Source organism: Coloeus monedula, assembly GCF_965178545.1.
Source record: "Coloeus monedula genome assembly, chromosome: 6".
Taxonomy (NCBI): domain Eukaryota; kingdom Metazoa; phylum Chordata; class Aves; order Passeriformes; family Corvidae; genus Coloeus; species Coloeus monedula.
Window position 1 is genome coordinate 62,355,141 of NC_138786.1, and position 27,959 is coordinate 62,383,099.

A 27,959-nucleotide genomic window follows, 5' to 3' on the forward strand; every position below is an offset into this window, starting at 1 on the left:
CTTGCACAACCTCTGTGCTGCTGAGACAGGAGAGTTACAGCTGCACAAAGCACCCTGGGAATTCCCAATCTGAAAACCTTAAAGCACCAAGAAGTGTTTCCTCAGCTGAGTCTCATGTTTTACAAGACCTGAGGTGAATCCTTTAAGTCTTGATCCCATTATGGACAGTGCTCTAGGCCTCAGTTTTCAAAGACAAATCCAACTTTTACCTCAAATGATGCAACTGCTGCCTTGCAACAGCAACTACTCCTTGAAAACCAGTTTGAGGATGCACTGTTCTAGATTGTTCAACTTGAATTAACCTTTATGCTTATGTTTCTAAAGCACATTTCTGCCACAATATATACTGAGAACAAGGTGAATTTTAGCAAACTTTTTCTTTACTAAAGTCTCTTGTTATAAATTACACAAATAACTTTATAAACAAATCCCCCCGCTTGCATTTTGTTTAAAGTAATAACTTTATATCATACAAATAAAGAAATTTCAAGTATGAAAAGTGCATTATTGCAATAATACCTCTTTGCAAGTCCAAAAATCTTGGTTTAGAATAAAACTGTAAAGTGTAAAAAAGGAGTAAAACAATCAGTGCCATCTATTCATTCAAGAAGTCCAACATCTTAAAAATGATGCTTAGTGTGTTGCAGAGGCAGATTTACACCTGAAAGCAACATGTAATTGAAAAGAAGCTATGTGTGTTCATTGTTTTGCATTCATTCTTGTTTTGTTTTCCCTAGTTTTCTTCACCTTTCTCAGCAGGAATTCTCACTACAACCAGTGCTTGTCCTCAGCCATCACCCATTCTGTGCTGCTGCCACCTGCATGGTGCCGAGGTCTTCATCCTCCTCGTGCATCCGCTTCAAACTTCCTGCAGGAGGCAAGAGGCAACTTCAGCCACAGGAAACCAGGACATTTAAGCACTTCACATTGAAGTTTAAACTCGGCTTGCACACCAAAACCAATCCCCCTTCCCAAGAGTTTGGGGTTCTGCTGCTAAAGGTTTACGTGGGGAGTGCAAAAATCACCTGGCACCCCCAGCAGGAGAAGCTTCTCACCTGTGCTGCCAGGTGGGACTGAGAGGGATCTCTCCAGCTGCAGAGGTGACATCATCTGGATGGTTAATTTTGCTAGATAGATGGCTTCATATTCCTGGAAAGGTCCAAAAATGTTTATTGCAATTACTTTGGCATAAAGCTTTGTGAGGATGAGCAGGACCAATTCAGAGAGCATCTCACAGTAAGGCACAGATTTGGGAGGAGGAGGATTCTTTGTTGCTTTGAGGTGAATGACAAAAACCATCAGGAAAGTCAGAGGAAAAGAGAAGTTCAAGGATGACTAAAGAAATGGCTTTAAGGAACAACCAACATTCCCTTTGCAGCTCCCTCAGCACCAACCAAGACATTTCAGAGCCTCTGAATCACTGCACAAACCAGGATTTTTATTTCTCCTCCATTCCTGGATTTGCTTTGTCCAAAGCTTAGGTGTAAGGAAGTGAGTGAGGTGCCCACTCATCTTCCTCCCAAAGCTTCACTACAGCTCCTGACATTTCCTTGAAGGGTATTTGTGTAGTATATGTTCAGTCTAAGTAGAAATGTCTGTTTGGCAGGAAGATGAGTCATTAAATGGCTTTTCAGTTCTGTTTAGGAATAAAAAAAGTCACCTGAAGTTGATGGACAAATCCAGCATTAGGATTAATACAGAATCTTCTTTCTTGGACATAAGTAAATGCATCCCTTAAAAAGAGAAGGAGAAAACACCTCAGTGAAAAATGGAGTTGTCCTTCAGATTATCAGTTTTTCAAAACGACAGAACCCCTAAACTCTGACCAGAACTGGTCTGCACAACTGAAATTGCTTGCCCAAAGCAGGAAGAGGCAGCTGTACAATTCTGTTTGCCCACCCCAGCGCTCAGCTCACTTTCCAGTTCAACACAGGCTTGGAACAGCCCCTGGGGCCTCTCCCACGGTTTTATCCATGGATGGAGGCTGGTGCCTTGCTTCTCTCAGCAGCAGGTGCCTAATTCTTAAAAAAACAAGGATGTAAACACACCTGCAGTGAAGTGAAATGGAATAATCAGCCCCTGGTAAAGTCTTAGGTAAGGCAGTTGTTACCTGCTGAGACTGAGTGAAAACACAACTGTTTCTGTTCCCTCCAAAATCATTATTCACCTCACACCACCTCAATTAAAACCTGAATACCTCTTCTTACCTGTACTTCACCCCAAATGTTTCCATTATGTATGCAATAACTAAGGCAGCACTGGAAAAAAAACCAAATAAAAATTAGTAAATTAGATTTCAATTGTTTAAAAATATTGATATCAGGATGGATTATTTCCTACCTTCTAGAAATCCCTGCGTTTCCATGGACAAGAACTTTTCCTGAGAAGGGAAAAAAAACCCAAATCAACCATATTTGTATAAATTGAATAAAATTCTCCATAACAAGGAAAAACCACATTTCAAAGAACTGGGCAGCAGCAAGGCACATCCAAGAAAAACAGGTTTTGTCTTCCTTCAGCCTGAATTTCTAACTACACTCTGTCCACTGGGATACAGGAACTGGGATTCCTGCTGCAGGGAGGATTCTGAGTGCCAGAATGACCACAGTGCAGATTTCAGCTCCTACATTAGAGAGGGGACAAGGAAATTTCATGCACAGAACACAGTTGTGTTTCAAGTGAAAAAACCCCAAACCCCAGAGGTTCATTTTCCAGTTAGAGGCAAAAGGAAAGTACACTTTGCTCTGAATTTGTCTAATATAGTTCAAATCAAGCATAAGAAACCCCCAAAATTAAGAAAAGCTCATATTTACATACCCCTAAGTTAGTTTTAAAGTTTTAACAACACTTTAATAAATGAAGGAAAAGTTAATAGAGTTTTACCTCCACTTTGTAAACTTCCATCAATAAATTCTTTAGTCTGAAAAGAAAAAAAAAAAATTAAGTCTCAAACTTTCGGATTATTTTAAATGCAAGTGGCAGTACCACCTAAATTGGGTATAATTTTTATATCAGTCTTTATTTACGGTGACAATAAAGCACCTTTATGCAGACTTAAACCTCACTCCAACTGGACATTTGTATTTCTTTTGTACTTTAAACTATTCCTAAAACTGTCAGTGCAAATACAGTGTGAAGGCACCGCTGGGTTTTTTAGTGGAAGAAGGAACAAAATGCTTTTGCTCAGCTGCAAACTAAACTAAACTAAAGATACAAACCCACAGCTCAAACCAAGGGTTTGTTCTAGTAATGGGCACTGTTTAATTTACAAGTTACTTTTTAATTCCTCTGCTGTAAACATGTTTTAAGACACTGTAAAACTTACTTACTATTTTGGTTTAGAATTTGATACAAGAAACATAAATACTCTTGGGCTCAAGTAGAAATTTCCCCCAGGTCAAGGTCCCCAAAATTCCCCCATGACCAAATCTCTCTGTTTTGTGCCAGTCTTTTTAAATTTTATTTCTTTTTTTTTTTGATACCATAACAAGAAGCAGCTCTTACAACTCCACCTGTTTCCATACTTATAAAAAGGAGTTAATTACACTTATTAAAGTATCAATAATAAGGTCAAGAGCTGGTAGCACTTCCAGGTGCCTCAGGCTGAGTATCCTAAATGTGAAACTGGTATCTGTTAGTTCAGAAAACTCCTGGGCAACTCCATTCCCAATCCACACACTCACCATAGGGAAAAATCGGATTATATTCTCCACTGGATTATCTGCAATATCCAAGACTAAATACCTGCAATGAAAACAGTTCCTGTGAGTACACAACACCACTGAGTTGCTACTACTGGGACACACAGAGCTGCTACAACCCCTGCCCTGCACTCACACCTGCAGGAGGAACCCAGCACAAGCCCCTGGCTTTAATTCCTGCTCTAAACTCCAGAACTTCAAATCTGTGAGCAAGGGAGTGAGGAACCTCCTCCAACATCTCCTGATGGATTTCCCCTCTCAGAAATCACCCAACACTGAAGACAGTTACTGCAAACTCTGGATAATTCTAATCTGCAGACTCGGCCAGAGTTCAGGATGAATAAAATTCATGGTTTGGATTTAAAGTCTTTCTGCACCTCAGCACGTTTTTCAAACAGTTCTGACAACGTGAAAATACTTGGGAAGAACACAGACACAAAAGAATCTTGATCATTTCTCACCTAAATAACTGTTGGAAGTTTGGTTTAATAAAATTTGCTTCAATGTTTTGCCGTATGCATATTACATGGGTTATTCCATGTTTCTGGAGTATAGGTAGCTGTGGAAAAAGAGAAAAAATACCTTTTTTAAATAGCAGATTTGTCTATTACACAGTAATAAAAAGAAAAGCTATACTTAGATACAAACTAGGGCTATATCAAGGAAAATCTGAGCTGGTTTTCTAGAATTCAGAGTGTGAAAATGCCATATTTCAAAAAGAAAAAATTCCTAACAATGACAAAAAAGGAAGACATTCAATGAATTTGTTTGTCTCTGCCCACCTTTCACTTTGCCTGAAATTGCAATTCCCTCCATGAGGGAGGAATTTGCAGCCAGCACTGGATTCTTGCTAGAATCAGACCATGAAAAGAAGATCCTTTAAACCATGAGGCAAATCTGCAGAGCCAGGCTGTGCCTTAGCAGTGTTTGACTTTATTGTAGATTTAATTTTCCTTGTTTTAACGTCTGTGTGCGAGTTGCCAGCTCTTTTTGTATTGCAACCCTTCAGCAAAGGAAATAGGAATTGCTAAAGTCTCTCAAATGGTTTAAATTTTCTAAGAAAAATTATATTTAAGACTCAATTTTAATACAAATAGCTCAGACCATCCCACAAATGCACCACATATTCCTTCCACTCTGGCATTTTTCACGTTCCAGTTCAGAACTGCAACCAAATTTACACCTCCATAGATACACTCGAGCAGATCTCCACAGTAACAAATCAAATCACCACAGCAAAGCTTCCCTGTGAGAGAATATTCTGAAAATCATACCTTGCTTTTCATAGCTGAAGAATATGGGCCTAAAAATAACCCAGGTAAGATTTCCTAGGAGGCAGAAGAAAAACAGACATTTAATACCAACTCAAAATGATTTGAAATACCACATTTCACTCACCTCAGACCACAGCCATGGACACAAATAATTTACACATGACTGAGATGTGTAATCAATGTCATTTATAGCAGGACAAGGGGAAAAAAATGGTTTGGCAGGATAAAAGAAACATGATCTTGGTGCAGGAGATCTTGTTTTGGACCAGGAACAAAGTGCTTGATTTGGACTGAGTTCCAGGTTGATTCCTGCATCTCACCCAGCCCCAGATCAAGTGAAGGGAACTCTTAACTTGCTTTATAACCCTGTCTTGTAATTAACTCCAAATTGCTCTCATGGAAAGAGATGCACACAGGGAAATTCTCTAGCTTTGGCCTAGCAGTGGGAAAATATCAGTTTTTAACCATTCATCTCCCCACAATAAAAATATGCAGGTGTGTAGATCTTATCTTGAGCAAAGATTTGACTGACACCATGGTAGGAAAATTTTAATTGTCCATCCTACTGGAAAACACTCCCAAGTTGAAGGCAGAAGGCAAAGCTCTGATACATTTTTAGTAATCATCTAAAAACATTCAGAAAGACAAAAACGTAATATTTGGGAGATTGCTGTTTTAGCACAGCAGAGATGCAAACACACCTGTATTCCAAGCTGGCAAATCCTCACCTTAATTAACTAATTAATTCTGTCAGCCATGGTGCTGCCTGACACTTTACAGGTAAAGACTGATTTTGATACCTACTCTTTTTTCTCCTCATGAAATGCTCCATGGGTTTTGCCTCAAACAGTAAATAAAAGTGTCCTACCTGCATCTCTCTCCTCATGGGATAGGTCCAATCCTTAAAAAAACCAGAAAAATTAAAAATAATTATATATACAACAGAGAAAAACATTCAGGCAGAGATCTGTACGTGCATTTTATAGAGAACAACCACCCTCTACGTTCTGTACAAGCTCCCTGCTGCACACCAGGCACGTCCCTGCCACCTTTCCACACAGATGCCAGCACCACCCAAGTGCAAGGAACACAAGTTAATGTGAAGAAACCTCAGATATTCTACAAAGAATCCTTAAGGCTGGAAAAGATCCTTATCAGCTGTACATCCACACCTCAGCTTTCTGCTTAGAAACTTCCCTCTGAAGTGAGAAGGGGGAAAAAAGAGAAAGGAAAACAGCTTTAGAACATCCTGTACTAGTCAGAGAAGGAAAAGAATTCCTTTGGCTGGTGCATTCCCGCAGCCACTGAAAAAACAGAAGATAACAAGTGGAGCAGGTAACTCCCTTAAAATCCACACTGCCTCACCTAATGCACTTTGACTGGGAATATTCCGGATTCAGCTTGAACAGTTCCAGAAATCTGTGCTCTCCACGACCACAGCAAGCCATTACAGCGAGTCTCCACTATTCCCCACCCCAGAGTAAACTGGGAAGGCTCCTCACACTGTAAATAAACACTTGTGTCCATGATCCTGCTGGTCATTTACAGCCCAACACCCCCTTCCACAGAATCCCAGATCATCAGGACTGGGAAGGTTCACCTCCCATTCCCAGCTGTCCATTTACCACCAGAACTGCCCAGAGCAAATGCCAGGATCAACATTTCCATCCTTTGCTCCATTCTGCAGCTCTGCCAAAGCTGAACAGAAAACTGCTCAGGCAGAGACTATTCCTGTCTTTCCTTCCCTACAACTCCCACTGGCCTCTATTAACAGGCTCTTACTCATTCCTTGACCCTCACACATGAAGGAGTTGGAGCTGAGATCCCAGTTACCATCTGGAGGTAAAAAAAAAAAATTAACAAAAAGGGACTAGTCAAATATATCCAATAGACTGCATCCATTTATTTATATAACTCTGTTGTTTGATTCACACACACACCAGCAGCTAAGAAAAAACTTCCCCTGTGTTCTGATGTCCTCAGAAGTATGGGGAAGTTAAACTTTAAATATTCCAGCTGGGAGGAGAGGTCTGGAGTACAGCAGGAAATTGCAGCACTGTCCACCTGAGCACCTACACTTGTCCCAGTAGCAGTAATTTCACATTAAACCTCTTTTTACTGACACAATAAAAATCCTGTGCTTCCCTCAGACACCCCCACAGTGCACAGGGAGGATTTTCCAGCTCTTGGTAGGGGGATTAGGAAGGATTTTAGTATCAGGGAAGTTATTCCGGAAAAGAAAGCAAACAAACATTAAGCCACTCCAGACAATCCTTTGGATACCACCTAAAGTGGCAGCATAAACAGGGAAATAAAATGCACTGAAATGGGCTTTGCAGAAGACACACAAGTAGCTGAATTACTTCTGCATGTTCCAGCTGGAATAATAAACTCCTGAAGTTGAAAGGAGAAATGCTGTGACAAAAAGATGATATTTACAGAAGTGTATCCTCTGAAGGCTGACCTGAGAGGGTTCAGCACAACCCTGCTGGCTTGCTCTGTACACAAAAGCATCATTCACTCCTCCAAAGGCCAGAAACCCCCAGGTTTGTCCAAGTTTAAAACCAACCCTAAGAGCAATAAACTCTGAAAAGCTTAAGCTGCACCCCAGGAATATACAAGCACTTCAGTGGGTTTATTACTGTGTTTGTAGAATTTAAAAGTCTTAATCTGGAGCACAATGAAAACACAAATTCATCACTATTTTGGCTTAACACCACATTGCAAATATTCCTTTCCAATGCATCAGAGGCAGGAATTTTTTAGTCCCAACAGCTGTAAACTGGGTAAGAATTGAGCAATGCAAGTCCAAAGGGAATCAAATCCCAAAAGACCACACGGATGTTCTGAACAAGAAACAAAATGTCACCACAGGCCCCAGACATTGGTCTTCAGTGCCCTTCAAGAAGCAAAAAAGATACAGTTTCCAATGGGATTTAGTCTGCAAAATAACTCTCTGAAAGACAGTGTTTAAGGAAAACATTTAATCTGAGATGAGTACACAAACTACTGAAAGAGTGATTTTGGTGATTGCTGACAGCCCTTCAAGGCTTTTCAAACCAACAATGCCAGATTATTCAAATGTTATGCAAAGTTATGTAAAAAACCCAATCTATTAATGGAGAGTGAACTCAAGCACAGGTTCCACTTAAGGAATTCATTCATCAGCCAGGTTTTCCACACTGTCTGGAGCACCCAGCAGACAAATAACAACGGAAAGCTTCTCTTTTGATCAGACCAAGTGCAAGAATTTTGCTAAGAAAACAAAGGGTGATGCCAGAGGTGGAGGGAAGAACAGCATTCCTTGCTGCCAAGGATTTGGGAGGTTCTCCAGAACAAGCGACAACTCACTGGAAGTCTCACACATCAGTATTTGCAAGACACTAAAGAGATGGAAGTGCAAAAAATAACCTCCAAACCACCAAAGTTTTAAAGATGAGCCACTCCCCTCTGACACATCTCCCTAAACAAGCAGAAGGGGGAATAAAGCACATTCCAAATCCCTCCCTTCCCCATCCCATCTCCAGCTGAAATAGATGGAAGCTATGAATTAACAGGTAAGACTTGTCCACACTACAAAGAGCTTCTTGGTATCCAATATCCAAACTACACCAAGAGCAGCTCTGCCAACAGTTTGGGTAATTTTGTCCATATTTTGCCAGGGATCCACCTGTTCTTCCTTAGAACAGTTTAATGGCAAAAAGTGACATGTGGGCTTTTTCCTGTAAGAGTGACCTTGGCTAGGACTTAATCTAAAAAAAATCATATTATGATTTTTTTTAATTAGTTTAGCAGCCCTGACATTGAGCCTCTGTACCAAAGCAGAGAGTGTGGTTTTTAAACACAGCACCCAACCTGCATATGCCTCTCCAGAAGGAATGCACTGAAATGGATCCACGTGACGTGGCTTAACTGGTCCCTCACTGAGAGCTGAAGCCTGCAGACCCATCTGATTTTCACACATAAAAGGGACATCCCCAGTCTTTGTCAAAGCTCAGCTCTGGCTGAAAGGCAGTCCCAGTTATGATGGCTAAACTCCTGCTGCCTTATAATTAGTAAAGCCTGTAAACCACAGGCTGGCCCAGGTGAAGGGAGAAGCTCTCTCAGAGGCGCTGAAAAAACCACCAGGAAAAGAAATCGAATCAGTAGTTCAGGAATCAGACATCAGGAAATCTTTTCTAGATTTCACTGCTGCCTCTCACCTGCTCAGCATCACCCACCCCTGCAATGACTCCTCCTATTTCCCAGACCATCACTCAAATCCTTTGGAAAAGCTGCCCACAGCTCCCAGTAAAACCTCCCTGACCACTCCAGGTGTCCAACCCTTTCCCAACTCCCAGACAGCTCCTTCGCTGTTGATTTATAGCATCGCTTTCCTCTCCACACAGATTTCTCTTCCCATCACAATTCATCACAGCAGGACTCCCACATGATGGATTGTGCACCTCAAAAACCCAGGGCTGTCAGAACCCGCTTGCCTGAAGCTGTTTCCCTGTCTAGTGAGGCTGTAACACTCCAAGTCTCTCCTCCAAACCTGCTACAAGGTTCTCCCACAAGTTGGGAAGCTGCAGCAACAGAAACTGTTACGGCAGCGCCAGCCACGGGCTCTGACCTGCTCCCGTTCCTGCACCTGCTCCGGCCAAGCGATCTCCTGGCTCTGCCTTTAACCACTGCACAGGAAATTAAAATTACAGCCTGACAGTGCTGTATGAGAGCACTCAGAGGGCAGGATTACATCAACTGCCAGCAGCACTGTCATCCCCCTGCCCAGGCTGCAGCTTGGACTGGGGCTGCGTCCTGATCCCACAACAATGACCTCGACACAAAGGCTTTATGCTTAATTCCCAGGCAGCCCTAAGTGTCATATACACGATGAAATGAGATCACACCTTGGGTCTGAAAGCATTTTACATATTTTATACAGCCCAACCAAGTGGAGGAGAGGGATGTTATCATTAAAGACCCCCACAAAAATCGAAATCAATTTGTAAAATGGAACAACTGCAGAAGAAAACTTGAAATAGTAAAGCAGTAGCAGAGCACGCTCAGTTGCCATCTTTTAATAAGAAAGCAGACAAACTAAACGAGGTACTGAAAGAATATTCAAGGAAAATATTTGAGTATCACTGAAACTTGTCTCATCTATCACCGTGAAACGTGGTACTTAAGAGCCTCAAAATTAGCTACAAACAGGAATGGAGTGAAAGGTTGTGTCTTCAGTTTCAGTCATGCTTTGTGCTCTTGGACAGTTACATTAAAAATATGGGGGTTTTTATACAAATAGTATTATTTCAGCTGGAAGGGACCTATAGCTATCATTTAGTGCAACTGCCTGACCAGTGTGGCTTAAATATATTTTTCCCCACACAGAAATCCTGGTGCAAGTCTATTAAATTTACAAAATTAGACCAAATCCTTTTGTCCCCTCAAGGCACGGGCATGGTACTAACAAGCTTAGGGAAGGTTTGGACAGTGCTGCTACCCCAAAAGTGGCTGAGGGCTGCTGAAAGAGGCTGGAGAAAGGGTGAAGTGACATTCCCACCCCTGCACAGCTGTTTCATCCCATGGCCACCACACTCAGGAAACAATACAGGGATGGAACCAGTTTTACAGGGAATTCTGTGTATTTGTCAAGAGCACTGAGACAATGGGAAGGCCTCACCAGAGACATTTTTGCTATTGAAAAGACAAAGGAATACAAAAGCAGGAAGGTGGAGAAGGGCAGTAACAGCAGGTGGGAACAACAAAGCACACGGAGGAAGGAAGAAGTGGACAACAGGGAAAGAAAAGTTATTTTAGCAGAGAGAAACACAAGCCACAGAAAAGGATAAAAGGTAAAACTAAAGGAAAAGTAGAAATGGAAAGTAGAAACAGAACAATTCTTATTTGCCCCACTCTTTAACACTGGTCCCAAAGACACCTGGTTAAACACCATCAGCACACAGGATCAGCAGCACTGATAAAAACTCTTCTCATATGATTTTATTCCAATAAAATTGGAAATAAAGCAGGGGAGGCAGAATCCTTCAGCTTACAGGAAGCACAGAGCCAAGTGCCAGGAGTGCCACACTCATATGGATTATCAGAACTGGTTGTAACAGTACAAGAATGGCCTTTTTCACACCCCTCCTTTTGTCAGTTCATGAGTTGGGCTATACTGAGACAATCCTCATTTAGATAAAAAATCCCCAAACACACCTTAATTCCCAAATTCTACAAACTGCTCTGCTGTGCCTGTGTGGATCCCACCAGGCTTTCCCTGGATGGGAGGCACAAGTTAATCAGGGCTGACAGACTGCTCAACTTCAGCTGCCACAGAGCACTTTTCTGATTTATGCAAAGCAGTCTGATAGTATCCCACAGAGTTGTGATCAAAATCTGTCACCTGATTTACATTTCCCAGCACAACACAGCATTTGTTCTCCATTTTTTGGGCTCTATTACGTGGGCAGGTAAAAGAATTCTAATGATACAGGCTTCCTACTTATTTTAAAGAGTCTGCAGAGGAAGGGAAAAGCTGTGTTTTAAGGGGGTTATTTGTGTTTCCTATCAAAAGTGAGAGTAAAAAAAGTTTGATAGATTTGTTCCACCTTTAGACAGACTGCATCACTTCATAGTTAAAAAAAGCAGTCAGAAATACATTAGCATTTCAGACTAAATATAGCTGTCAAAAATGTAAATTTCTTTTCTTAAAAAAAATCCCCATGTGCTAAAAAGAACTCAGCTTTTATGCATAATAAAAAGGCAAATATGTCTGCTTAGTCAATACGCTGCTAATTTAATTACGAAACCCATGGAGAGTCCTAAAAAAATTCTAAATACATCATGAACACTTGGCTTGCTCAGCCTGATTGCATGCAAATATGCTTTAACAAAGAAATAAACTGGTAATTATTGTTGCGTTCTCATTATATATATCCTAGTTCTTTTTTTGTTTAAAATTTAATGGGAAAATAATTTCTATTAAATGCCTTCAATTATTCCAGTCCTTACTGACCTTCTTTCCAGAAGTACTAAGATGTCTCCGTACTAATAAGCCAACATGTATTAATTGTTATTAATCTGACCCTTTTTACTGGGTTTTTAGCCATATTTTTCCCCCCAGTAACACAGAACTTCTCAAATTTAAGAAAGTTTGAGGCCTGACCTTGGAAAATGTGCTGATTTTAGGAAAAAACCCATAAATATCTAAGCTTAGAAATGGTTCCACATCACATATAATCACTATTACTCATAAACCAGAGATATTCACTATCACCAGCCTATAAAAGAACACACAGTTCACAGACATTCCCAGTATAAACCAGCAAAGCTTTGCCAGAATGAGGAGTTCCAGGTTTTCTGGCATTTCCCAAGCTCCCAAAAGTACCACCAGCCAAGAGGTTTAAAAATCCAGCAATCCCTAACACCACTATATGGATTAGGGACAGGGCAAACAACATCCAGGCTGGAAAAGTGACCTATTTATCCAGAGCACATCCCTGCAGCCTGCCCCAGTCAATCCAGGCTGCTCTCTCCCCTCAACACTTTTGCATGTGCCAGGAAGGAATGGGATGCTGTGCAGCCAACCAGTGATTTGGCTTTATTTTTAATTATTATTATTATTAATAAAGCTGTCACATGGCTACGAGTGTCAGCTGGGAGAAGGGAGCTGGGGGTGGCAGCTGGATTGAGTTAAAGAAGAGGCAAAGCTGCACTTTTGAGCAGCAGGAAGTCAGCCAGGGATTCCCCAAGTTCTCCCTCCTCCCATTCCCAGTATTTTGAAAAAAATCTGCCAAGCCAGCATTAAACCACCCATCATCAGCTTCCTGAAATATTAGGGATCACTCCTCATTAAAGAGCCTCCTTGCTGCAATGGATAAGAGATGATCTTCTGCTTTCCAGGAAAATTTGCATTTTGTGGGCAGAATGACTTTAGTTTCCTCAGTTTGCTTCTCCAAAGCACTGTCTTAAGGACTGGGCTTAAGTCTCTCACACTTTGCTTTTAACAATTTACCTCCACAAGAACTTTAACATTCACCACTGGCTTTCGCTTTTCTGTTTCCTCCATTTCAGCTATTTATTACCTTGTATTCAGAGCTTGGAATTTATTTACATGATCTTGTATTTAGATCAAGTCAGACACAAAAGTAGTATGCTGAAAGGAATTCTTACAGTTTTTAGAATCAGTTCTTGAAAATCCCCACTATGTGAAGTTTTAACACACTACACATCACATTATTTAGAGACAGATCACAAAAAAAAGCCAAAAATAAAAGCTACTCTGAAAGACACTGTATTATAATCTCAGTTTTCATCAGTTAAGAGTTGTTAGACTGGCAGTGAGCTCTGCTTTTATTTTTACTTTAACTCCACATTCCTCCTTACCCATTTTAGATGAAAAGCCACCCAGGCTAATTTAGTTAACCATTCTCAGACAAAACTGTGGATAACACAATTGGTTTCCCCAGAAAGAAAAGATATTTTAAAACAAACAAATTATAAGCCTCACAGGGTGGTAGATGATTTGTGTTGAGATACAAAGTGATTATAACTTTGTGAGAGCAACTAAATGACTTCTAACACCTCCAGAGCTCTGAAATGACGGGGGTATTAAATCCTGACAACAAAAACAACAAAAAGAGTCACTCCCATTTTTCGGGTAATTTACCACCGTAACAGCATTGAGCAATGCTGTTCAAACAGAAATAAATGCTGATGTTTAGAAATGCATGACAATCTATAGACGCCTGAAGAGCTCAGACACTCTCAGCTTCCCTCACGCAGGCTGTGACATTTCGCATTAAATATTTGAGGCCACCAAAGGGGGGGGGACACTCGCGGCTGTTTGTGACACACAAAAACGAATCAGCAGCGTCCAGGGTCAGCGCCGGGGAGTTCAGCCAAGTTCAGAAATCAGACACCGCGCTGACCCGGCTCCTGTGACACCGCACGGCTCAGTCTGAGCACACATTGCCACCTGTCCTCGTCCGCAGGGAAGTCCTGGCTCTGGAACACCGTGAAAATACCTCCCCGATGGACTCACCCGAGCGCAGGATTGTTTGTGGAGGAGCGGAGAGGTGGAAGGCACCGAGTGCTCGGAAGGCACACGAAGGTACTCCCTGCTGGGGCTGCTCACACAGGGGCAGCCAGCGGCACAGGGACACGGCCGGTGGCCTTACAAAGGCAGAGGGACACGCAGGGGGAGCGAAAGGGCGGATAACGCAGCCTGTGACACACTGAACGCAGAAAAGGGGATACAAAAAAGAGTGGGGGCTGCTACGGGTGGGCAAAAGCCAAAGGAGATGAAGCGGGAGGTGCTCCGTTCCCTAAATGTGAGGGCGGCAAGATCGCCCAGAGAAGCTGTGGCTGCCCCGACCCTGGAAGTGCTCAAGGCCATGTTGGACAGGGCTTGGAGCAAGCTGGGATAGTGGGAGGCTTCCAGGCCGGAGGCACCAGAGACGGGAGATACCGGAGGGCCGGGGGTCTGCGAGGGCGATGGAGGGAGCAGAGCCCAGCAGCGACCGGGGAGGGAGGATGCGGTCCGTGGTCGCAGGGGGTGTCACCAGCACAGGGCGGGACACGGACCCGCGGCCTGCGATGGATCCCAGCGGGAGCCCCGCGGGAAGGGGCGCGGGAGGCACCGCAGGGCTCTGAGGGGAAGCCCCGGCGGGGCCGCGGGCCGGGCGTGCGCGGGGGGCCGGGCGTGTGCGGGGGGCCGGGACCGGAGCTCCCGCTCACCTCAGAGTCCTCTTTGGCCTGCGGCAGCGCGGGGAAGGCCGGCTTGGCGAGCTCCATGGCCGGGCGCTGTCCGGGCGGGGCAGGACCCGGGGCAGGGCGGCTATTTGGGCAGCGGGGCCGCGGGCTCCGGCTCGGGAGCGGCAGGAGATGGAGGCGGCGAAGGAGGAGGCGGCGGCGGCGCGCTCAGCCGCTCGCGCCCGGCCGCCATGCTGCTGCTGCTGCTGCCGCCTCTTCTTCCCTCCTCCTCCTCCTCTTCCCTCCTCTTTCTCCTCCTCCTCCTCCTCCTCCTCCTCCCAGCCTCCCGCCCACCCCCGGGCCCGCTCCCCCAGCCCCCGCCCCGCTCCGCCCCGCTCCGCCCTTAGCGCTCTCCTGTCTCCTCCCGGGCATGTATCTCCCCGGTTCGTTTAATGAGCCCGCTCGCAACCCCTAAATTCGGAGTAATTCACCCCAAAGTTTCGGTAACGGGCGGTTCGCCCGTTAGCGCTGACCAGGGCCCGGCTCGGAGCGCCTCAGGCCGGGCGCGCTCCAGGCACGGCGCGGCCATTAACGCTCCCTGTCTCCGTCCCCTGACATTCCCCAGGGCTCCTTCTCACACGCCCGCTTCCATCTTGGCTCTATCGCCCATGGGAATGACGCTGCTGCCCCACGTTTTAGCTGGCAACGCCAAGCGGGTCATCGCTGGACTGCCCAGGGAGGCGGTGGAGTCCCCATCCCTGGTCCAAGGGAACGCCTGGACGTGGCCTCAGTGCTCTGGGTTGGGTGACGAGGTGGGGACTGGTCACAGGCTGGACTCGATGATATCGGAGGTGTTTTCCAACCTGGGATGACTCTGGGATCTCCAATCAGCTCCTCTTTGTGTGAGTGATGCCCTCAGACACCTCAGTGCTGGGGCAAGAACCTGTTTTATTGCTTTTTGAGGTCCCATGCTCTGATAACTCCAAGAGAGCTGGAGAGGGACTTTGGACAAGGGCATAGAGAGACAGGACACAGGGAAATGGCTTCCCACTGCCAGAGGGCAGGGCTGGATGGGAGATTGGGAACTGGGAATTCTGCCCTGGGAGGGTGCTGAGGCCCTGGCACAGGGTGCCCAGAGAAGCTGTGGCTGCCCCTGGATCCCTGGAAGTGTTCCAGGCCAGGCTGGACGGGGCTTGGAGCAACCTGGGATAGGGGAAGGTGTCCCTGCCCATGGCACGGGGTTGGAATGAGATGGTCCTTAAGCTCCCTTCCAACCCAAACCATTTTATGATTCTATGAGACTTCACTTAAGCTGCAGATTTTCATTCCTGTGCTTTTTGGTGCACTAAAAACCTACACTGGTGTCACGGGAATTTCTGAGGAAAGCTTAGTCAAAGCAAGCAAAGTTAATGGGTTGGTTGCTTAAATAAAATTGCAAGTCTCCTTTTGGAAATACTAGCCCTGGAATTTTAGTCTCAGTTTTTATTTCTAGTGCACCTTTCTGCTGTTTTTACTAAATAAAACTTTGAGAAACCTTCAACAATCATGTTTCAGCAACCACTCCCTCAGCCCAAGGCTCAGCTCGCTGTTCACACCACTGTAGTGCTCGGAAATGGACTTTTATCTCATGTTCTCATTGTTCCAGGCATGCCGGCTGTACAAGCTGCACTCAAAAGGGCGTTAAAACTAAACCTGAGATTTGCATCTTTACACTCCTGACACAGCCACAGTAGGAAGAAAGGTCTGTAACAGCCATATAAACAGGGAAATATTGTTGCCTGTCCTGTTTGAACTGTTCTACACCTTACCACTACCTGTTTTATCTGTGATGGGAAAGGAAACAAAACTACAGCTGTTAAAATTACCAGGGAGATGCTGTGTGTTTCCTGAAGTCAAGAGCTAATCTAATGTACTTGCCTGTCAGCTGAGCATGCCCAGAGTAATCCAATTAGGATAATTAGAAGCAGCCAGAAGTGGTTTAGTGCACTGCTACTCCAGTCCAACATTCAGGTGAGCTGCACAGTGCAGTGGATCTGTGTGCACCCCTCGGGGTGGAACTGCTTGGAAAACAAAGCAGATGCCCTTAAAAAACACCACCACCTTGTTTACTTCTTGCAATAATTAAACACCAGCTCAGGTAAATCCTATTCCCAGAATTCAGCAGCAAATGGATGTGCCCAGGTGGGCAAAAAGGCCAAAGGCTCCTGGCTTGTACCAGCCACAGTGTGGCCATGGGACCAGGGCAGTGACTGTCCCCTGGGCTGGCACTGCTGAGGCACCTCCAGTCCTGGGGGCAGCTCCGGGCCCCTCATGGAAAGGACATGCAGGGGCTGGAGCGTGTCCAGGGAAGGGAACGGAGCTGAGAAGGGGCTGGAGCCCCAGGAGCGGCTGAGGGAGCTGGGAAAGGGGCTCAGGCTGGAGCAAAGGAGGCTCAGGGGGGACCTTGTGGCTCTGCACAAGTCCCTGACAGGAGGGGGCAGCCGGGGGGGTCGGGCTCTGCTGCCAGGGAACAGGGACAGGAGGAGAGGGAACAGCCTCAGGCTGGGCCAGGGGAGGTTTGGATTGGATATTAGGGAAATTCCTTCATGGAAAGGGTTGTCCAGACCCTGCCAGTCCCTCCTCTCTCCAAGGGACACGCTGCCTCTGTTTGGAATGGGAGGAAGCAGGACTCCAATCCCTACACCAGAGAAAAGTTGCTCCTCAAACTCAGAAGACACAAAATTCACCTCTCTATGAGAGCTACACACAAAGTCCACCAGGATAAACAGATTTAAACAGGTTTTATTCATAAACTGTTTGGGGAAATGAGATTTACTGATATACAAAAAAGTCAAGAAATGAACTGACTTTCTTCTATTTGTGAATCCCTTCAGGCACGTTTATAAATTCCCACCATAATTGCTAAGGGAACAACACATCTCCACACATTTGACTGAGCCTGGGCTGTAATGAACATTGCATTTCAGAATTGTACAGAAACACACTCCTGTAGCCAACTTGCAACTAGCATTCCCAAAATTACTAGCTACATGCTACACAAACACTTTACAATGATAATCAAGAGGTACATTATTTCTCTCTTTTTTTTATGCATTAACCCCGTAGGATGTGTACAATCAATCACAAATTCTATGGTTAATTTACACAGGTTTGTAGTCAAGCTTGGACTCCAGCTTCTTGGAATCAGCCACTTTCCTGACAGCTTTCATGAAATCTTCCTGAACTACGAAGTCATGATCGGCACGGATGGCAAACATCCCTGGGAGGGAGGATTTAACAGTGTGAAGACAGAACATGAAGTTTCACTCAAATCCAAATGAAAACAGATCCAGGTTACACTGTCTGCATGTGGACCTTCCCATGTCTTGGATGTTGGGAACAGCAGGGAATTCACCTTTCTGAACTAGGGGATTACTAAAAAGAAAACTTGTTTAAACTCTGAGTGTGCATTTAGTGTGTTACTCAGCCTGCCCATGCAGGCAAACCCCGAATGCACAAATTTTCATGTGAAAAAAGCATAAAGTAACATCCACTCTCCAGGCACACAGGTACCAAGAGCCCTGAACTCTCTGCAAAAAGGAGAAAAATGGGTACAATCACTGTTTCTGGAATGTAACTGGTTCTAATGAGACAGTGGGACACATCATGATCAGCCAACAAGTGGTTGGCTCAGATGAGCCCAAGTGAAATGTTCCAGCAGGATGTTTATGAGCTCCTGGGTTTAATCAAGAGAGGAACAGCTCCAAGGTTCAGCATTACCCAAGATTTAGCACATCCAAATGAAGAGTTAAGGAATTACCTGCTTCAGTACAGACATTTCTCAAGTCTGCTCCGTTGAAGCCATCTGAAAGCTTCACGATTGCTTCATAATCTGTTCATAAAACACCAATGCCCGTTAGGAATAAATCACCTTTCCCATTAGGGATGCCAATGAAATACATATCCAGCTACCAAACAGCCACTTGGATTTCAGTGCAAACAGAGAGCTGCCCACTGGGCTGATAAATTAACTGGAATCATCAGCTGTATCAGCCCTTCCATTAAAACAGAAATGTGTGGCAGCCAGAAGCTCATGTTATATAATTAAATCCCAAAGTTACCATCTTGTGGTTACAAGAATCAACATGAAGTGCAAAAACTCCATCAGTGCAATGTTCGTATCATTTAAATGATGTAAAAACCCAGAAAACTTATCTCCAAGTGATCATAACTCAGTCCCTTTCTACTTCCAACACTCCATCTAAGAAAGGCATTTAATTGTCTTAATATATTCAGCCTGGTATTTTATGCACACATATTTACTAAGAGTGGCCATGGTTATAATTCAGTGGGAATCAATTTCTAATCCACTGTGTCTGTTGAGCCTCCAGCAAGTTCTGATTTTTGCAAGCTGCTTATTAAAATTATCAACTCCCTGGAAAACTTTTCAGTTTCCCTTCTGTATAAAATTCCAAACATTTGAACTGAATGTTTTTATCTCAGGAATCCAAAAACACCTAAAGATGAGAAGTTCTTCAGCTGTATTTTAATTCCATGTAGTACCATGTCATATAAAAATTCTTTTCATAATTGGAAAGTTAAAAAAACCCAAGTGATGGGACTAAGCAAGGTTGAACAGTGCAAGGTTTGTGAGTTTAGGGTTTTCAGCAGACACCAGGATTGAAGCAGGAGAATCTCTTGCTGGAACCTGAGCAGGTTCTTACCTTTGGATTTTAACGCAACTCCCACCTCACCCTGCTGCTAAGTCCTGGCCTTTTTGGGATATCAAAGCTGAGTATCACAGTCTTTCCACATCCCATTCAGGAATTTAGCAAGGACCTGACACCTCACCTTGCTGAATGGCAGAAGGAATGATCCTCCCTGCTCCACTCCAGTGCCAAAGACATGAGAACAGGATGAAGTAGAATCGGAGAATCCCACAATGGTTTGGGTTGGAAGGCATCTTCAAGACCATCTCCTTCCAACCCCTGCCATGGCCAAGGGCACCCTCCACTTGCTCCAAGCCCCGTCCAACCTGGCCTGGAACACTTCCAGGGATCCAGGGGCAGCCACAGCTTCTCTGGGCAACCAGGGCCCCACCACTCTCAGCCAAAAATTCCTTCTCAATATCCCATCTAACAGTGTCCTCTGGTGCTACCTTGTCCTGCCACTTCTCCTGCCACTCCATGCCTTGTAAAAAGTTTCTCTCCAAGAACTTTACCTCAGGTTCATGATTTGCTTTGGAGCTCCTTCTCTCTCTTAGCCTGCAGTCACATGCAGGTTTAAGCCAACACTGCTGCTAAGAAAAGCAATGCCCATCCCTGGCCCTCCCCCAGCTCGCTCCTGCTCTCCCTGTGCTGAGCTGCAGCTGTTGATGCAGCCAGATGGTGACCGGGATCAGCTCCAGGGGCTGCAGGAATCGCTGCTGTCAGCACAGAGGGGGTGGGGGTGGCACAGGGCCCTGGGGCACTGCTGCACTCCCAGGCAGCCAGCACTGCTTTAAAAGCAAATCCCAGCCCCAGTTTCCTCCAGGAAAGCCGTGAGGAGTCACTGTGAAAGCAGGACTGTGGGCAGCTCAGAGTAACACAGTCCTTAAATAAACCTTCCCCATTTTATCTTCTTATTCTCCCCTTATGTTCCTGAGAGAACAATCCACACCACACCCAGACAACAATTTTCCTTATGCCATCTCCAAACTCCCAAGGTTTCTCCCTGACTTCTAAAGATTGTTGCTTTCAGACTTCTTCATTAACAGTATTTCTTTCATTGAGGGGTGAATGAAAACACTCCCTACTTGCACTAAAAGCTGTTCCTTTAGAAACAGGAAACTGTCTGATGAGAACCACGTTGATTTTCCAGTTTCCAGCTGTGCTCCAAGGGTTTATATTCTGTTTTCCTTTTCAAAGACTTAACAACAGTTCAATCACGATGCATTAAAAAATAAAAGAAGTAGAATTCCAAGAGGGGAAGTTGTGTGGGCACAACAAAGAGTGTAAATGTGGGAATACAGTCAGAATCACTGTAACAACTCATTCTCTTCCCACTTTTACAAACAGCAGTAGGAATGACATCCAGGTTAACTCCCTACTTACCTATTTCACCATGTTTAGTGATAGGACCTGCGTGAATCTTCAAAATATCTAATCTGGCTTGCTCATTTGGTAGATCGATATCTAGAAAGAATTATAGCTTCAATAAAAGCAGAAACCCAGAATTCCCATGGGATATATCCTCCTTTCAGCCACTGGGAAGCAGAAACTCACGGATTTTTCTATCCAGCCTTCCGGGCCGCAGCAGGGCAGGATCCAAGGTGTCAGGTCTGTTTGTAGCCATGATCATTTTAACTCTGTGCAGAGTGTCAAATCCATCCATCTGATTCAACAACTAACAGGAAAAAGAACTTTGGTGTCAAACAACCCCAAACCTTCACAGTCTGATTTGTTTTCCTGCCTAAGTATTTTCACCAAGATGAAAAGCTCTGAATATAAGTAAAAAAAAAAAATCCTACAAGGGCTCAAGCTCCCTGAATATTCCATTCCAAGCAATGAAGAGCTGAAGAGAGACACTGAAAATGCTTTGCCCAGAGAAAAGGACATTGAGAAAAGCTGAGCTCAAACATGAAACACTTGACTAAAACAATGAGGCAAAGAAAACACTGCAAGGACTAAAGGAGCCAATGGCTGCCTGACACATTTGGACTGTAGTGCACCAAGGCCAGGACATTCCAATTAGACTTGAAGAACAGCCTCTGGAATACTAATCCACACACAGGAAGGCGTTTCATTGTGAGCACTCAAAGCACTTTGATCACAGTGATTTCATTCTCTGTGGAAGGCAGACACATTCTTTTGAACCAGGCAAACTGTTTGCAAACACAGGCCAAGGAAGGTTCCCATTAGCTTCAGAATTCCTAACTGTCACCAGTGGTTTTAATATTCTCATCACACGACCCAGTTTACCAAAGCAATTAACTCAGAAACAAAGAAATACAACTGCTCCTCCTAGCTTTGAAAAGCCAACTCTAACACTCCAAAACTGTTACAGACAAGAGTCTTTGGGACTAAAAGGGTTAGAAAGGGGGCCCTCCAACCTTCAAAGATGCAGGAAGCAGCAGTAAGCAAAGGAAAATATCCCGAATAATTACAGCAGTTTATAAGATTCAATTAATATCCACATTGAACTCATGGCTGAGTTATCAGGATGTGCAGCTGCCTTTTGTAAAAGCAGCACTTAGTTCACTTCTAGTTTAAGATTATGAACCCAGAAAGCATTCTGCCAATCCAGAAACCAGGTAACAATTCACAGCTGTATTATATTTAACGTGGCTGTTCAGGACACAGGCAGGAACTGGACACTCACCTCCATCAGAGTCCTCTGAATTTCTCTGTCAGCTGATGTGCCTTCGGAAAAGCGGCGCCCACCTGCAGCACACCAAATCATCAGTTCAGGTATTTGCCTTTTTGCCTCTTAAACAGGGGGGAATTGGCTTTATAGCTGATTTCAGCCTTAAAAGGAGAGCCCAGCCACACCCCCAAACCACGAGCCTTACCAATAGCATCGATCTCATCCATGAAAATGATGCAGGGCTGATGATCTCTGGCATAATTGAACATCTCTCGGATCAGCCGAGCACTCTCGCCGATGTATTTGTCCACTATGGAACTCGACACCACCTTGGGAAGCACAGAGGACATGGATGAGGAGGCTGGAGAGCAAACAGACCCTATGTGTGTGAGGGCACTGCCATTACACACCTTGAGGAAGTTGCAATCCAGCTGGCTGGCAACTGCTCTGGCCAAAAGGGTTTTTCCTGTACCTGGACAGACAAGAGATTGAAGCTGTTTGATTACTAGCTCAACACTGCCTGCCAGTGACTTGGGAAAGAGGGAAAAAAGAAAGGCAAAGGGGGAAAAGGGGAAAAGGGGAAAAGGGGAAAAGGGGAAAAGGGGAAAAGGGGAAAAGGGGAAAAGGGGAAAGAAAACAGAGAGGAGAGAGGGAAGAGAGAGGGAAGAGAGAGGGAAGAGAGAGGGAAGAGAGAGGGAAGAGAGAGGGAAGAGAGAGGGAAGAGAGAGGGAAGAGAGAGGGAAGAGAGAGGGAAGAGAGAGGGAAGAGAGAGGGAAGAGAGAGGGAAGAGAGAGGGAAGAGAGAGGGAAGAGAGAGGGAAGAGAGAGGGAAGAGAGAGGGAAGAGAGAAGGAAAAAACAGAACGGAAAGGGAGAAAAGGAGAAATAAAGCAAGCTCTTGCCACAGTCTGAAAGCCACAACCAGCCACTGGTTCCCCTTTGCTGAGACTCACCAGGGGGGCCGTAGAGCAGGCAGCCTTTTGGAGGGATGATTCCCACACGCTGGAATAATTCTGGGTTTGTAAGTGGCAGTTCAATGACCTGTGAAGGAACAGAGAACAAACTGAGACTCTGTGGTTTAAAACAGTTAATAGTGCACCTGCCAGCCTGTTTTTCATGTATCTGCATTTTTATTTATTGGCAGCATTTTTGTGTGAGGAACAGTTAAGTAAGAAAATGTCAGAGATCCTATGGATCAATCCACACCCCTGCCCTGGCTCTGCAATGGCTGGTTCCTCTCAATTCTCTCTGCTCAAATCACATCCCTACTATCTTAATTCCACTCCCCAAAACAATTCTGGTAGTTTTTGAGCAATATTCCAGTCTGTTTTGCTGGCCCTCCCACTTGACTTCATGGCATTTCCACAGCTAAAGGGTCTCAGATCCTTTAAATCCTCTTCACTATAGGATTATCTTCATTTTAGTCCCAATCCAAGCACTTTAAATGAAGCATGGAAAGCACTAATCTGAGAGGATCCTTGAACAGCCTGATGGTAGTGTAGGACAAACATCAAAAAGGTGGTTTTGCCCTGAAAAGCTTCACTCAGAGCATTTATCAGTGTCTGGTGGGGGGTTTGAGGCACTGGGTACCTCCCGTAACTCCCGGATTTGTTCCGACAACCCTCCGATCTCGGAATAGGAAACATCTCCTGGGTCTTCATGAGACATGTTATAAACCAGTGGATCCACTTCCCTGGGCAAGTATCTGGAAAACAAGAGTTAAGAGGAGATGTTTTTCACTGTGCAGACACATTGGTAAATTTATAAAGTTATTTCCATCAGTTCTACAGCAATATGAAAATTATTTCTTCTCTTCCCACCTTACGTGCTGAAGAAAACCAGGAAAAACCCCAAACCTAGCAAACTTTTTGAAGTTTTAAAACACAGCTTAAAAAATGGCTGAAAATACCATAGTTATTTTTCTAAAGGACATCCAATTACTTTTAAAATCATATAAAATAGACACACTACTCTTCCCTCAAAATAACTGTCCTTATTTAAGCATTGCTTTGCAGAAAATGTTTACAAAATATTACAGAACTGATTATTCCAAGCTTTGTGTAATGTTTTCCCCCCTTTTTATGATGAGAAGAGCAGAATCCTACCTCATAATAGTCAGAGTGGTCATGTCCAGAGCAACTCTTGTCCCTGGCTTCAGCTTACTCTTGTCAAGCTAGCCCCAAAAAAAGGAATTCTGTTAGAACCCCACTCCAACACAATCCCTCATTTTAGCCAAGAGGTTCACTGGAGTTTGCACTCCTTGCTGCATCCCACACAAGTTAAAACAAGGCTACTGTGTGACACACCAAGCAGTCATTAACTCACCTCCACCACTTTTAAAATAAAGATTATTTTCTAGTCCATCATTAATTTTACTGCTGTCCATCTGAGTGGATCAGCGGGATCTAATCCTCCCCTCTGCTCCACACAGAAACAGCTGTTTCAGAATAACTGAACAATCCTCACAAAAAGTTGCACATTTTCCTGTGTCATTACTTCCTACCTTTGAAGTCAGCTGTTTGATTATTCTCTTTCACCTCGGATGCCTCCTCTCCTGCCTCAGCAGTTTTTGTCTGCTTATTCCATTTTTATGGGATTTTTAAACACATTCTAGTACACCCTGCTAAACCCTGTTGGAATTAAAAGAGTTTCTCACCTTGTCTTTCAAAAACTAATTTCTCCTGAGCTTTAAGGACAAGGACACAGCCCATGCTGGATGGGATATTGGGAAGGAATTCCTGGCTGTGAGGGTGGTGGGGCCCTGGCACAGGGTGCCCAGAGAAGCTGTGGCTGCCCCTAGATCCCTGGAAGTGTCCCAGGATAGTTTGGACAGGGCTTGGAGCAGCCTGGGACAGTGGAAGGTGTCCCTGCCCATGGCAGGGGGTGGAACTGGATGTGCTTTTAAGGTCCCTTCCAACACAAACCATTCTGGGATTCTGGGACATGGCATCTGCACAACAAGGATTTCAACAACCCTTTTCCAGGATTCCTGGAAGCTTCCCATTGCCCCTGCTGGGGGATTTATAAGGTCCCTTGCCACGTGGGTTCTTGACCCTCTGGCAGGGTTTGGGATCGAGCAGTCCCTCTTCCCTTACTGGGTCACTACTAAGGCCTCTTTCCAGCTCCCTTATCCAAAGAACTTTGTAACAGCTTGGAATTCTCTCAGATTCAACTCTGCCCAACAGATTTAAGCTATACTGCAGTGAGAAGAAAACAAAGAGAAACCACTTGACCTTCTTAGCTAATGCACTTGAGAAAGGGAAGTAATTTTGCTCCCAGTTAAACAGCCTTGCTCTCCTCCCTCCTGAGCAGCAGCAGCTCAGCCACGAGGGCTTTGATCAAAAACTCGTCCTTCTAGTCCGGGAGAAATTGTTTGTCTTTGATATTTTGACATTTTGAAAACAATCAGGGGTATTTTTTTTTTTTTGAGCCTCTGGTAGCAAATCAAGGATCTTTTAAGATAAAAGAGTGTTTTTAGTGAAGAATAAACTCCAAAGTGCTGCAATGCCAGGTTCATCCAAGGACAACCTATTCCTTAGGATTCACCTCTGTTTCAACACAGAACATCAAGATTACCTCACATGCCCCACAGTGGAATTAAGTTTACTTATGTCTCAAAATTCTGTAATGAACATCTGTTTCTCTCCAAAAAGAGAAAAAAAAAAATACAGATATGGATAAAAATAATGGCTTCAAACAGACAGAGAGTAGGGTTAGATGGGATATTGGGAACTGGGAATTCTGCCCTGTGAGGGTGGTGAAGCCCTGGCACAGGGTGCCCAGAGAAGCTGGGGCTGCCCCTGGATCCCTGGAAGTGTCCAAAGCCAGGTTGGACATTGGGGCTTGGAGCAACCTGGGAGAGTGGAAGGTGTCCCTGCCCATGGCAGAGGTGGAATGGGATGGGCTTTAAGCTCCCTTCCAACCCAAACTGTTCCATGATTATGAAATATACTGAAATAATATTAAATCTAAAGTTCAGCACTATGACAGCAACAGTCACAGCACAGCAACAGAGACATTATACAATTATCAATTTTCATAACAATCCATTTTCAGAGAGTCCAAAATCAGGCAGAAGGACAGAGTTTTGACTCAATCAAAAGAATAAAACACATGCAAGGTCCCAAGAATGCTGTGGACTGTTTTGTCTCCAGGAGGAAGTTACACTACCACCACCCACAAAGGGAGAGGGGAGCAGGAAACACCTCACCCCACCAAGGACCCAGTGGATGAAATGCAATGCTAATACTCCAGACTAAAAACAATTTTAATAAATATTCACACAGATCAATTCACCTGACGGCGACAGCCAACCACGTATCTTGGTCCATTTGTTGCCTTCACAATGACTGGAGAGAGAAAATTAGAGGAAAAACCCAAATTTACTCAATTCACCCTCTGAGTGGTGTTTCTGACCTATCCAGAATGCTTTTCTGCCAATAATCTGATCACCAATATTTTAATTCTTTACTTCTCCATAACTTTAACAAGATTTAAACCTCAAAAGCTTATTATTTTATGACTGCCCCATCCCTGGAAGTGTTCCATGCCAAGCTGGACAAGGCTTGGAGCAGCCTGGGAGAGTAGAAGGTGTCCCTGCCCATGGCAGGGGTTGGAATGAGATGGGCTTTAAGGTCTCTTCCAACCCAAACCATCCCATGATTCCATGATTTTCACAATCTCAGAGAATGTAACAGTTCAGCATACTTACATTTCTCCTCTGTCAGCTGTTTAAGAACCTCGCCAACAATCTGCAAAAGAGCAAATCCAGCATTAGCCTAGAGAGAAATTAACGTTGCAGAGCTCAGACACACAGAGAAAACCTCCCTAACCCAAACACTCAGTTCCTGATGTCAAGGTCCCTGTTTGTTTTACCTGGACTGTCCCCACTTTCTCTTTCTTGATGCCAAAAATGGATTTAAAGGTTACTTCCAGGCAGATTCACTGTCAACAAGCAGCACAGGATGCCAACACCTCGTTTCTCTCACATACCTGCCCAACGCTCTGCAAGGCCTTGAGATCATTTTCTGACTTCTCATACTGCTTGGTGAGCTCTTTCAGCTGTTCCCTTACTAGAAAAGGACAGAAACACAGGATTTTGGTAACTTTCAACCCCACAAGAACACGGGGCCTGACCCTTTTCTAGCAGCAAAGCACAGGAAAAGCAAGACTGTGGGACACCAGCAAACGCAGCAAGTGACCCTTGTGCGAGTGTGGAGAAGGGAATGGAGCTGGGGAAGGGGCTGGAGCAGCAGGAGCAGCTGAGACAGATAAGGGGGCTCAGCCTGGAGAAAAGGAGGCTCGGGGGAACCTTCTGGCTCTGCACAACTCCATGGGTGCAGCCAGAGGTTTGGGCTCTGCTCGCAGGAAAAAGGGACAGGACAAGTGGAAACGGCCTCAAGATGTACCGGGGAGATTTAGACCGGACATTAGGGAAAATTTCTTCATGGAAAGGGTGGTCAGTCACTGGGGAAGGGCTGCTGATGGCAGTGGTGGACTCCCCATCCCTGGAGGTGTCCAAGCAATGGCTGGACGTGACACTCAGTGCTCTGGTCTATTGACAAGGCGGTGACAGTCCCAGATTGTTCTCGATGATCTTAAGCCTAAATGATTCTGTGACGCTCCGGAGCCCTTCCAAGCGGACCGGGACCCAGCCCTTCCGCTGGAAGCACCCACCGCCGTCCACCCCTCGCTCCCCGGGGCCCGACCAGGCCCATGACGAAGCGCGGGCCGAGCCGCGGCCGCCGCGCTCTCTCCCGGGGCTCCGCGGGACGCTCAGCGGCGCCCACCCCCGATCCCCTCACCGCCCGCCGTGCCCGCGCTCACACTCCTTGAGGCGGCCGTCGATCTCCTTGTGCTCCAGCAGCTTCTTGCGGTAGTCCTGCAGCGCCTTGTCTCTGGGGTCCGCCATGACGAGCAGCCGCCGCTCATAGGGAATGCCGGGAAGGGCCATGGCGGCGGGGGGCGCTCCCGCCCGGCCCTCAGCGC

The 27,959-nt window shown here is 45.0% G+C and overlaps 2 protein-coding genes and 1 long non-coding RNA gene across 4 annotated transcripts; 1 reads left to right on the forward strand and 2 right to left on the reverse strand.

The window, feature by feature from the left end:
- Nucleotides 1-362: 362 nt before the first annotated feature.
- STYX (serine/threonine/tyrosine interacting protein) lies at nucleotides 363-14,958 on the reverse strand. The gene is made up of 11 exons (XM_082283683.1): nucleotides 14,696-14,958; nucleotides 5,844-5,876; nucleotides 4,976-5,029; nucleotides 4,163-4,260; nucleotides 3,684-3,744; nucleotides 2,884-2,920; nucleotides 2,341-2,380; nucleotides 2,208-2,258; nucleotides 1,661-1,733; nucleotides 1,056-1,149; nucleotides 363-868 (listed from the first exon to the last, which is right to left on the reverse strand). The coding sequence occupies exons 1-11, from the start codon at nucleotides 14,750-14,752 to the stop codon at nucleotides 795-797; spliced, it is 672 nt and encodes a 223-aa protein (XP_082139809.1). The 5' UTR covers nucleotides 14,753-14,958; the 3' UTR covers nucleotides 363-794.
- LOC309574235 lies at nucleotides 11,754-17,931 on the forward strand. 2 transcript variants are annotated; one of them, XR_014226501.1, is made up of 4 exons: nucleotides 11,754-14,069; nucleotides 15,276-15,552; nucleotides 16,296-16,391; nucleotides 17,799-17,931. It is a non-coding gene; the product is annotated as an uncharacterized lncRNA (long non-coding RNA). The 2 variants fall into 2 exon arrangements; XR_014226502.1 differs by lacking the exon at nucleotides 16,296-16,391 and having other exon boundaries at nucleotides 17,799-17,928.
- Nucleotides 17,414-27,924, reverse strand: PSMC6 (proteasome 26S subunit, ATPase 6; the record flags this gene model as incomplete). Its single annotated transcript, XM_082283682.1, has 14 exons — nucleotides 17,414-17,909; nucleotides 18,450-18,521; nucleotides 20,722-20,802; nucleotides 20,893-21,013; nucleotides 21,989-22,050; nucleotides 22,179-22,302; nucleotides 22,384-22,445; nucleotides 22,925-23,012; nucleotides 23,562-23,676; nucleotides 24,077-24,144; nucleotides 26,268-26,320; nucleotides 26,683-26,722; nucleotides 26,964-27,043; nucleotides 27,798-27,924. The coding sequence occupies 14 exons, from the start codon at nucleotides 27,922-27,924 to the stop codon at nucleotides 17,791-17,793; spliced, it is 1,212 nt and encodes a 403-aa protein (XP_082139808.1). The 3' UTR covers nucleotides 17,414-17,790.
- Between the last annotated feature and the right edge of the window lie 35 nt (nucleotides 27,925-27,959).